The sequence below is a fragment of the Meriones unguiculatus genome, chromosome 7 (assembly GCF_030254825.1).
Source record: "Meriones unguiculatus strain TT.TT164.6M chromosome 7, Bangor_MerUng_6.1, whole genome shotgun sequence".
Classification (NCBI taxonomy): Eukaryota; Metazoa; Chordata; class Mammalia; order Rodentia; family Muridae; genus Meriones; species Meriones unguiculatus.
In genome coordinates this window covers 94,721,903-94,734,119 of record NC_083355.1, presented here as the reverse complement: position 1 = coordinate 94,734,119, position 12,217 = coordinate 94,721,903, and the positions used below count along the sequence as shown (strand labels likewise).

General features: G+C 44.5%; 1 protein-coding gene across 43 annotated transcripts in view; it reads right to left on the bottom strand.

Moving 5' to 3' along the window:
• Nrxn3 (neurexin 3) overlaps positions 1-12,217 on the bottom strand; it is a 1,566,538-nt gene that overhangs the window by 1,497,399 nt on the left and 56,922 nt on the right. For all 43 annotated transcript variants that reach the window (XR_009593039.1, XR_009593040.1, XM_060387963.1 and 40 more), the window contains exon 2: positions 4,168-5,552. Coding sequence is in view for 41 of the 43 variants with exons in the window: in XM_060387963.1 (XP_060243946.1) it covers positions 4,168-4,876 (709 nt within the window). In the remaining 2 variants the exon portion in view is untranslated. The remainder of the gene's footprint in view (positions 1-4,167; positions 5,553-12,217) is intronic.

The following is a 12,217-nucleotide window of genomic DNA, read 5'->3' as shown; positions in this document are numbered from 1 at the left end:
TAAAACATCTTCTCTATACACTCATCGGGTGTCATAATGCTTGGCGTGAATACCAACAAGGACAGGAGCAGCAGACTAAAGGTTTCCCAAGTTCAGAGGTCAGCCTGCTGCCAAAGCCCACAATCCTTTGCCTGAGATAGAAGGCAGTGTGTCTGCTACCTCTTCCATTTGGGCCCATGTTCGCCACACCCACTATCTCTATTGTCTTCCACTCTTCTCAGATGGAACCAGAATACCTCAAAACACATAAAGAGATGGGTGCATCTGTGTCCTTTCTGGGGTGCAGTATGGACACATTTTAGAGCCATTGAGGTGTGTAGAGCCAGAGAGGTCAAGCAAACAGCAACACTGTGGGTACGCTACAAACTAATGGACTGCAAAGGATGTCTCCAACAGGACTGAACTATACTGGAGGAAGCTCAGGAGCCCCCAGCTTGCCCTGCTCTCAGAACTGGTGATGCACCAAGCAGATCCTCATACACTCAAATGAAAGGGTCCATGCAGCCTACTGGAACAACTGGGTACTTGATTCAGGGGACCCTCTATTGTGGGAAAGTACCCTGATTTCTCTTCTGTGGTATGTGTGATCTGCTGGGGAGAGAGGTGTGGCTGCATGTCCATTACCCACTCACATCTTTAGGGAAATAGTGGGCATTTGTTCAGGCTATTTATCATATTTGTGTGCACATCTGCTTGACACTTAGAAACAGCTCTGATTTTCCCCCTCCACATTTTACGGATGAGTGTTTAGGCTTACTCTCCCAAACCTAACTATGTGTGGAGGCAATGGATATTTTGTAATATTCTGCAATGTGATTTTGTGATTGATCAGACATGATGACAATATTGGGATCCGTAGGCTTCAAGTCATCCAGAGTAAATTTCTTTACCTCCCCAATATCCATTTTCACCAAAACCTTTGGGTCATTCTGTTTTCAGGCTAGCCAGATGTTAGTTATCACTGAGTCTGTTTGCTTTGCTCCTTTCTGTACAGGAGAAGAAATCAGAACCTTGAAGAAAGAACAGTTATTAAAATATACATACATATTGCATTGAAGCATTAAAAATCAACTGCATTCAATCTGCTCTGGAGAAATTCCACCAAGGACTGAATAACACATACATACAAAAATAAGTAAAGAGAGAAAAGACAAATTGTATATATACATATATATGTGTGTATATATATATATATATATATATATGTATATATAGTGTTGATTCTTCCTGCTGAAAGTGCTGATCCAAACCTGCCTAGAGGAAATGAGGTTTTTTTTTTTTTTTGAAACACACACACATGCAATCAGAGATAATCAGCAAGTTAACAACACGCTTGCAGACACCCTGATCCCTCTGAAGGAAGAATGCCAGCTTTCAATGTAAGTTCTAAGAGCAGAACAGATCCTCTGGGAAAATGAGAAAACAAGTGATCATGTCAGCGTCTTCAGGCAGAACGTTCTCCGAAGCCAAGAAGCTTTGGCGTGTCACTCGGCTCCGGAAGGCACCTGCTTTTTAAGAAGCCCTTTAATAACTGCATTCCAACAGCGTGGTTTTCTGTGTTTGAGTCAGCTCTGCTCCTCCTCTATCAATTTTCTCTCCCATGAGTTCAATGAGGAAAAATCAAAGCCTACAAAAGTGTCCAACCTTTTAACACTACAACTGGCATTGTCATCTACAGATGTGATGAACCCTTTTATAGCTATCTTGAGAAGCAAGTGGTCTGGGGACCTCAGACTGGAGATCTCTGTGGACCTAAAGGGACAATGTAGCTGCCAGACATCGCCTGACATCACAAGGCACAGGGATGGGGATGTAAAACCCAGCCGGCAGTGGACAGAAGCAGAACAGCTGGAGAGTGTTTCCACAGAAGCCCACGTAATTCCTGCAATGGGGGCTCCTCCCCAGTTCCCAACATGTCAGTCTCCAACATGTTCCACCTGTAAAATAAACTTAGTTTTGGCTTTAAAAAACAATGTTTCAACACAGCTGTTACTACATGCCGTTTACATAAAGCATAACCTGCTTTATAAGGGCTGGACAATTCCCCAAATGTCTTAGGAATACCCACAAACACAATGGTTAAAAACCAAACCCCTTACCTGAACCGATCCTGGGAGGGAAGAACAAGATACTTACCTGGCCCCGCCCTCTTGACACAGCAGCAAAAGCCAGTTAAGGGAAAACTGTTTATTCTTGGTCAAGAGAATGAACTCTCTGGCCTGAGTGGAGGCCTAACATTCCAGTTGGACAGGTCAGTGGCCTGGCTAACAGGCCAACCCTCAGAGAGGCAGGACCATCCCTTGAACGGCAGGTTCACCTTAGGCTATTCTAAACAGATAGGTAGAATGTTTGGTTCTTTCATGAAATAATCTCCCTTCCTAGAAGCCCCACCCCCTAGGAGCTCTCCTGAGGTTTGGCTGAGTCCATACACCTTTCTGAGTCCTTCACATGGACATCACTATCCCTTTTCTTCTCTTCTGTCTTTTTATTTCTGATCCTCGTCATAGCCTCAGTATGCTCTTTCAGGTACTTTGGCCTTCTTTACTCTTTCTTTGAAACTCGCCTCCCTAAGATGTGGCTGCTTGTTCAGCACGTGGTTGACCTTCATGCCAGATTACCTCCAATGGCAAGCCTTACCTCCTTCTCTCCTCTATTGGGGAAGTGATGAGATTGTGCTTGCCTGCTGTTTGTTTGCTTGCTTGCTCACTTGTTTTAATCTAATAAAATTTTCCTCAAGTTTTTTTGAGTCGTGTTTTTTTTTTTAATTTAAATAGAATTCTTTTACTAATGAAACTAAGAAGCCCAAGAAGAGACCCTGATTTCCAACATTACTCTGACCTCTTTGACTCTCCTGCAGTAGACTCTGAACCTTTATCGTACATCAGGATCACATGAGAAGCTTTAGAAAGAAGAATTGATGAGATCCCACTGCCTGGGTATGGTTTGAAAGTTCTCCACCTTCCCCAAGGTGATTTTAATACACAGCCAGGGCTGAGAGCAACTGATCTTCCTTATAGAATGCCACCACCTCCATGAAGAGGCCCATGTGGGTTGGCCTCTCAAAACATCTTAAGAAGAATCGGTGTGTAGCTCATTCTGTGTCCTCCATATCTTAACCTCCCAAGATTCACGCCTGTCTCATCAGTTCCCACACATTTGATCACCATAGTGATTTCTCTTCCCCAAATCTAAGCCCATAGTGAGTGCAGAGGGCTAGGAATATATATATATATTTATTAAATATATATATTAAATTAAATATATATATAAATATATATATTTAAGGAATTTATATCTTATTTGTATTTGCCATATTAAACTACTTCCTCAGCTCTAATACCAAACAGAAGTTAGGAAGTTAGTGTGCACGGCGAGGGCAGCTTTTCTCCATTTCCCTTCCCTTGTTTCTTTCACTCCCTTCACTTCTCTCCTCCCTCTCTCCATCCCTTACTCTCTGTCTCAAGTTGTAGTTAGACATGGGCAGTTTTCTAGTGTAGCTTGAGGGATTCCACTGGACAAGGCTCCAGTGCAGCCCTGTGCCTATCCACACATATTTCAGTAGATGGAACACTCAGGAAAGGAAACTATATCTAAAGAGGAGCCTCATTGCTAAAACAAGGACAGAGGGCACTCAAACGCGTTCTTTGACTGCCCTCTAAATGCTTCTCATGGGCTAAGGGGTGGCATAAATACTGAACTGTAAGAGATCCATGCACAGACCATAAAGCCCATCCTGCTCCATTCTCTGCACAGGTGTTGCTTGGGCTAAAGTAATGAGGAAGACACTAAGGGGAATTTTCCCAGCCACCCACAGGGTCCAAGTCTCCAAGAGTCTCCAAGGAGGGGCAGAAACAGCCACCTTGCTGGTCACTCTCTTGTTTCTCACTCTGGGCTAACCCCGCTGAGCTGTCTACTCCACTTAGCGCTTTGAGTTGAGTCAGAGTGCACGGTTGAGTAGCCTGTATTTTCTTTCTGCTGAGATCTGGTGCTCTTTCCATTGAGAGCACGGAGACGAGTTTCCACCACCTCCTTGGATAAGGAGGCCCAATTACCTAGCATTCAGCTGGAGCTGTGCTTGCACATAGAGCTAGTTTCTATTCAGCCCTCCTCATGAAATCGGCCAGCGGACGGACCGTCTAGAGCAGGAGAGGGAGGGGCGCGTCTTACCTTCTGAGCAGAGTGTGCCACCATAGCCAGTGGTGGAACAGTCACAGGTGGGGTGGCCATCCAAAAGGAAGCAGATTCCGCCATTCTCGCAGGGACGCTCACCACAGGGTCCCTCCACTTCTAACTGGACTCCCTGGCTCCCCAGAAGCCGGGGCTCCGAGTTGCCATACTTGAGATCCAGCATTAATCCCTTAAAGCCGGGCATGTTCTGAACTCCATCGAGGGTCAGGGCAGAAGGCCGAATGTCAGCAGGGACACCGCCGAGGAACAAGTCACTGACCACATCCATGTAGGGCCGCTGGGGCCGTAGCTCCCCAGACTGGCCTTCACCATCAATCACCAGCCCAGTGCGCACGCGGTCACGGCTCACCATGAGGAAGTGCCAGCTGCTGTCGTTCACCTGCTTGTTGGATAACACGGTGGTCTCGGCGCAGTCCATGCTGAAGCGGAGCTGAACGCGACCATCCACCAGGGAGAGGCAGAGGAAGTCACAGACACCGCCATCATCCAAATACAGGAGCAGCCCAGTGGAAACGTTGGTCTTGAACTGGAAGCTCAGGTCGCTGCGAGTGCTTGCATCCCAGCGCAGGTAACGGGCCCACTGGTTAGGGAGGCCCATGAACTCCAGACCCAGGCAGAGCCCCACCAGGGAGCCCAGAAAGATGCTCACCTTCAGGGTGAAGAAAACTGAGTGCAAGGTAAAGCTCATCGTGGCTGTTGGGCCAGAGCACAGATGAGCAGACGAGGCCGGGGAACAGCCCTGGGGGTGGGAGGCAGGGGTTGGGGGTTGGTGACGGAAGAGAGAGAAGACAGAGCGGTGCACAGAGAGCACACAAGCAGAGTACACAGGAATGTTAGGAGGGTGGGGAAGGAAGAAAAAGAACAACCCAGCCCTAGACAGGCACACAGGCAAGAAATCCCATAAAGAGGCGGAAGAAACAGACAGGGGATGTCGGGTGGGACTAATCCGGGATGAGGTGAGGAAGAAGTATCTTTCTCCAGGAAAAGATCTCAGCTATCCATGTGGATCCGGAGGCCTTGACTCAAGGAGGAGAAGGAGCCCAGGGCAGGAACAAGCCTTCAGCAATGTGTTCCTCTTGGCGTCAGAGCCAGAGAGACCAAGGACGAGGCTGGGGCTTGGGGTGCCGTGATGGAGGTAAGGAGAAAACAGTGAGGTGAGTCAGGTGAAAGACAGTCCCGAGCCAAGGATCAGTGCTGAGGTTTGACCTTCTAGCAGCGGCAGGCCTTGAGAAAGGGAACTGCAAGTAACTGAGTACTCAGGAAGAGTGGAGCCCACAGCAGAGCGGAAGCAGATTCAGGCTTCATGGTGCTGACCCGAGGCAGTGCCGCCCATAACAGAGCTCCCAAGACTCCAGGGAAAGGACCTGTGGGGGAAGGGAGAGAAGAGGTTAAGATTGGGGCTAAGCACCAACGATTACATCCTATGGCACAAAGACTGATGGAGTGCTCATAACCCCCAGGCAGTTCTGCCTACGCCTTCAGTGCTATGTTCTTTACACAGGACAGGGTCCCAGCTCTCCCACCGCCAGGGGAAGACCCGAGTCCAGCTCCGAGCAACACATTTAGGGCTTTTTTTTTCTCCAAATGTAAAATGCAAATATCATAGAAAGTCCCCCAAAGCTACATCAGCACATTTTTGAAAATAGACAGATGAAACGTTAGCATTTGAAAACATTCAAACACCCATATATAATGTTTACTTATCTATTAAAAACGTTTTTTTTCTCTTCCCACTTTGCAATCCACTACTTCAGTGTAAGAGAGCTGAGAGAGAACTTAAATTTTAGAAATGTATAAAAATCAGAGAAAGTGAATTAGTGGGCAAAAAGGCCACAGTCTCTAACCAAATATTAGGGAAGCCTTCTTTTCAAAATGAGCTTTAAGGTTAAAAAATTTTGAAAAGCTGAGTTTGGATTCTAATTCCTGTACATGAAACAAAACAATATTCTTAGCCTATTTGCATTTCTACTTAATAATTCAAAAAGTAGATAAAATAATGGCCTCCTTTCAAGATTGAGAGAAAAATGAGCAAGATCAGTACGGTGTGACCCAAGCCTAAGCACTGCACATAGTAAGTGATAAATATAGAGTGGGTTGGCTTCTTTCTTCTGAAATGAGGAGGAACGGGTAGCTACGTGAGGTGTTTGTGTGTGAGATGAGGGATGCGCATATATATGCACAATATTGAGAACATTTCTGAATAGCTAAGAAGTGTCACAGACAGAGTGAAGCAAGTGTATTTGATTATGACTAGAAAGGCAGCAATATCCATTGAGCTCGGGACCTGGTTCCTGAAGGAAGTTGCTGATCTACCTAACTAAGCTGGTGAGCTCTCTGTTCAAAGAATCAGTCAGTCTAATTTCCAAGAGCTGTGCAGGTTGCTGCTAACTCCTTGTCACGTGTGGTACTTCACAGCGGTTCACAGGGGTCTCCAGAGAATCACAATTAATTCTATTTACAATGATGGCATCAGGAGAGCTGGCTGGATCTCTTCTTTGAAGAGGAAAATGCTGTCCCTTTAAACAGGGACAAAACCCTGTCCTGCATGAACAAGCATCCTGTATCCATAAAAGCCTGGTCAAATCCATCATCTTAGATTTGAAAAGTCTTGGTTCTGTGGAAGAGTTTGACCCAAGCAGTATTTCTTGGAATATGGCATGGGTATGAACCCCCATAGTCTCAAGGGATACCAAGTTAGAACATGGACATAGGAATATATGCTGATTTGTAGGGGCATGTGTGTGCTAACTACTCAGAGTTCAGGGTAGTGTGTGTGTGTGTGTGTGTGTGTGTGTGTATGTGTGTGTGTGTGTGTACTGGTTATGGTTAATGACACTTTGGTAACAGGAAGTCAACTATACTCACATTACAACTATATGTCACCATCACAAGCAGCATCTTGTTTATGACAAAATGAAATCTAGCCATGTAAATAGCCAGGAAGAATATCCCAGAATAATAGTCAGTTCAAAAGTCTTGGGTCTGGCACAGGCTGAGACTGTTGGAATGGGTGGGAGGTACCAAGCCAAAGGTGGGCAACAGGAAGCAAAGGCAGGAGATTTGACAGTCTCTGAGAATGTGACCAGTGTGTTAGATGAGATATGCCGCCCAAGTTGAAAGACAGCATTCTCCAGGAGAGAGAAAACTCCAGTCTACCTAACTCTGGCATTACTGGATCAGAGTAGCATAAGTCAGGGTTATACTCAAGGGCATCACAGACTGGTGGAGGATAAGTATAGTTTGGAGACAGTAAATCAGGACATAGTCACAGAACAGAAACGGTGAAACATCTACCCAAAGAATGAACCATAAAACAGAACTTAAGAGCCACTATAAGATCCTTGACTTCTAGTCCATGCCAAGGCCTCATTTTATACATGGCCCCACTGTATACAATGACAATATTGCTGAGTACTCCCTCAACTTTTCAAGATACCAACCCCAAGTGGTCCTGGAGGACAAAACAATGCCTGCTTCCTTGTCTGTGGAAACCCATGAATGAGTGAAGAAGAATCTCCAGGCACATATACCTGTGAGAGTGGATAGGGGGAATTTACCCATCCTGCTTTGTGATAGCCACACTAATCTATATAGATGAGCATCTACCTTCATACTCTTGTCTTTCCCCATCAGTCAGCTTAACACTGAATATACTAACATCCCCACACTGTGCATCAGGAGGGACCAAAAAGACTGAATGAAAGAAGCCAAGGTTTTAATCCCATAAGTGACAGGCAGGTCTGATGCAGAAATAGTATCATTAAAACCAGTCCAACAAGACTTGACACACTATTGACTGTTCACATTCTCTCCTAACGCTCTAATATTTTTTTCTTGAACTTGGGCATTTCCATAACCTTTGGGAATTTTCCCAAAAGCTATATATGACCTTCTATCAAGCACCCAAGGCCTCCAGCCAACTGCTGCCAGAAATTATCCTTTAGCTTTCTTCAGCCATCTAGTGGAGCATACCAGGCTCAAGAAATGGAATGAGGGAGAACAGAGAACCTTCTTCACCCAGTCATCCAATGGCTACCCACTCCTGAGACACAGGTCAGCACAGGAATTTGGGGATCAGGTGGTTGGCTCCAGAACTCACAAGAAAGGTTGAGGACGGCACTGAAGCTCCAAACACTTATCTGTTGTGTGGGAACCAAGCAAGAGAGGGAGAGTGAGTGACATTATCTAATTGCCAGCTAATTTACATAATTGTCGAACAGCACAGTTTTTATGTCGGGTGAACATCTTTGCAAATGCCTCATATTCCGGCTGCTTGGGCTGCAAGGGAGACCTCACACAACTCTGACATGTGGGCTCTTCGCCACAAGGATGGTTCAGAAGATCTGGCTGCCATTTGCCCTCACCACCCACTTCTTTCCTCTTCCAGTAGCCATGGAGGTTTAGTTGAGCTTAAAACACACTCAAGAGATAGGACAGTGTCTAGAACTAGAATGGTTGGGATGGCATGGTGAGAGCTGCCCTATACCCTATACCAGCCCTAAAATGCCCAGCTGGGATGTTCATTCAGTCTTTCCTCTAGATGGTAGAACCTACTTAACTGCTTCACTTCTTAGACACCTCACCAGGACTGCAGAGGTTCTCTAAGGCTTTATGTTAGCTTTGATCCTCACACACTACACCTTTAATTCCACAGGTAAAAGATACTTTTATACACCAGTCCTAGTTTGTGTCATTCAAATGGGATTCACCTTAATCTCAGATCATACAATCCAGGCTAGCCCATTAGGGCATTCCATCTCCTTGGTCACAGTAAATGGTTTGGAGATAAGTCTGCCATCTAAATTTGTTTAAATTAGAGTTAATGCTGTGGTTTAAGTCGGAATTATTGGGAACATGACTCTCTTATTCCTTTTACCATGTTATTAAAATCTCAAGGCCAATACTTCGTGACAAATACCACTCTTACTGTTAAAGACAATGTCATTTTTGAATGAAGACAACGAAGAAAAATAAGATCTAAGAGAAGTATAAAATCTAGATTTAATGAGGTCTGAAAAGGAGTGAGTTCTAGTGGTTTTTATATGAGGTTTTTATATAAACAAAACTTGTTTCTTATTTAAGCAAGTTTGAGTTGAGGCAAGACCAAGAGTCCTGATACATACCATTCTAGTAATGCTGGGCTATCGAAAGTACTGTCTTTGGTAAGCTGACCAGAGCTCCCATCTCACACTGCCTACCCTTACCTGAACTCTCTGTGACTTGAGACTCACATCCTGCCTTCTCCCAGCCACAGGACCTTGGGCATAGGCATAAAACACAGCACGTTTCTTCTCTCACTTTGAGGGTGGATGGAGGTTTGTTCTTAATAGTTTCAGAAATTTACTCCTTCAACAAAACCACAACCCCCGACACTACGCACACGCTCATACATAAGTAAGGTCCTGCCGCAGGCAAGGAGCGATCGGGGCACAAATTCATCTAAGATCTGAAATTAGTGTAGAAAATAATGGAGAACACTGTAAGTCAGGCAAAGCTGTACATAAACCCAGACTCTCGTTATCATAGGTACTTAACACTGGGCAGCATCTCTGAGTTTTTGTGCGTTTAAAAAAGAGGGAAGGGGTTGAGAACACCCAACAATGAGTTTGTACTGTGTCAATTGTAAAACAATATTTAGGCCCAGTTAAAAAAAAAAACAACAACAACTGATGATATGTCTAATAAAGCTGAACATTTTTAAATCCTCATAACTTCATAACAGAAATGCGTAATATGTCCAAAGACATCTGTGAATGTTCGTGGCCTTATTCTCCATAGTAGAAGATCACCAAATGTCTATCTGCAGCAGAAACTACAGATAAATTCTAATCTATTCATGTAAAATATCATCCAAATTTGAAGGTGACTGGTTTTCATTTCTAGACACAGCATGGATGAATCTTATAAGCATAATGTTGAAACAAGTTTAAGACATGGAAGGGAATGTACTGTATATGTTTCATTTATGTAAAGTAGAAATGAGGCAAAAATATCTATTCTGTGCTGTTGATCACCAGATCAGGGGTGACTGAGGAGAAGAGGGCAGAGGAGGTAACAGAATTCATTTCAGAATCTGAGTGATGCTGCAATGTGTTCAGTGTGTAGAAACTCATGAACTGACCACTACCTTTTACCTGCGTACAGATGTGTGTACCTTTTTATCTGTGTATTTTAACAAAAACACATAATATTCTGCCTCACATATATTATCTATCTATCCACTTTCCTATGACATCTAGAGGAGAGGTTTGGTGTGTGTGTGTGTGTGTGTGTGTGTGTGTGTGTGTGTGTGTGCACATGTGTGTGTACATGTCCATGTGTGTCTGGAGAGGCTTTTTTAAAGAAAGTATTGTTCCTTCCATGTTTGCAGGCTGGAACTCCTTACTCACACTTCCCAAGATAAAACTAATCTCTCATCTAGGAAAGCACAAACCAACATCCATCCACCAGGCTTTGCAGCGATCCCTGTCTCCCTCAGTGCATTTACATGCTGGTCCTCCCTCTCACAACTTGTTTAAGAAAACAGCTCCACTCTCTACTGTTACGTCTTCCACTGGAACCTGCTGAACTACTTCTAGATGCACACACCAAATTACTCCACTTCAGAAGTGTCTCTGCTTCCTCTTCAGATCAGGGAGGGGACAAGAGTCCCTGCGGATCTCAACTCCAGTCCATCAAATGAACTTACAGAAAGGGCACACACTCACACTGGAAAAGGATGATAGACACAGAAAGAGAAAAGAAACTTTTCCTTTAATCTTCAACTTTAACATTCCTTTTTACTCTAAAAATAATTCCCATTAAAAATAAGAAGTCGGGACTGGAGAGATGTCAGAGTAGCTAGGCACACTTCCTGCTCTTCCAGTGGAGCCAAGTTTGGTTCACAGCACCCAGTTCAGAAGATTCATGTGCATAACTCCAGCTCCTGGAGATCTGACACCCTCTCCTGGCCTCCTCACTCACCTGTGGCATACACTCACACAGACACATAAATTTAAATAAACATTGATATTGGGATAACTTCCATGCTTGCCAGGAATGCTAATCTATTACAGAAGAGATACACCAGGGTAATATGTGAAACCTATCCGGTTTTCTGGACAGGCTTCTCACTGTGTGAGGACAGTGAGGTATATCAAGTAAGACTTGCCACTGGCTAAAGAGCAGAAAGCGGAGAAAATGGGACCTGCTTGGGAAGGTGGGAGAGCAGGTCATGCCCGTTCCTTCTTTTCATCAAGTGCTAAGATAAAGAGAAAAGACAACCCTCTGGTCTCTGACCTGTCATCAGGAGTATATGAAGGAGGCTGCAGGAATCCCAAGGGAACATGGGGCGCTTACACCACAGCCTATGACCAGTCAAACAGATTCCAGATTCCGATGGAGATAATGCAAAGTTATACAACTTGATCCTCCAACCTAGCCAAGACACAAGAACAGAACATACGATTTCTAGCTACATAGGAATCAAAATTCAAGAATAAAAATTAACTCAATGTCTCACTCACACACGTGTGTGTGTGTGTGTGTGTGTGTGTGTGTGTGTGTGTGTGTGTGTGAAAAAGAGAGAGAGAGATCTTTTCAGTGTTGCATGGCTGCTAGAAAGCCGAGGGATAAGAAGTTTGAGCCAGACGTGGTAGGGTATTCATGTAATCCCAACATTTTGAAGTCTGACACAGGAGAATCACCATGAATTTGAGGCTCCTCTGAGGACACATAGCAAGCCCTAGGGCAGCTAAGGCTACATGACAACATCGTATTTCAAAAATTAAAGAGAAAGAAAGAAAGAGAGAGAGAAGGAGGGAGGGAGAAAAAGAAAAGGAGAAAGAAAGGAAGGAAGAGAAAAAACGGAAGAAAAAGAAAAGAAAGATGAAAAGCCCTGGTTGGCAAAGGAGAGGGCACTAAAACTCTGAGTCTTCCTCAAACTCTGAACCAAGTCACTAAATAAGAAGCCTTTCCAGTGTGTCTTCTCCTATAAGATAAGGAGACTGGTGGGTTTGCTTTCTAGGGTGCTGTGGTCGTCAAAGAACAC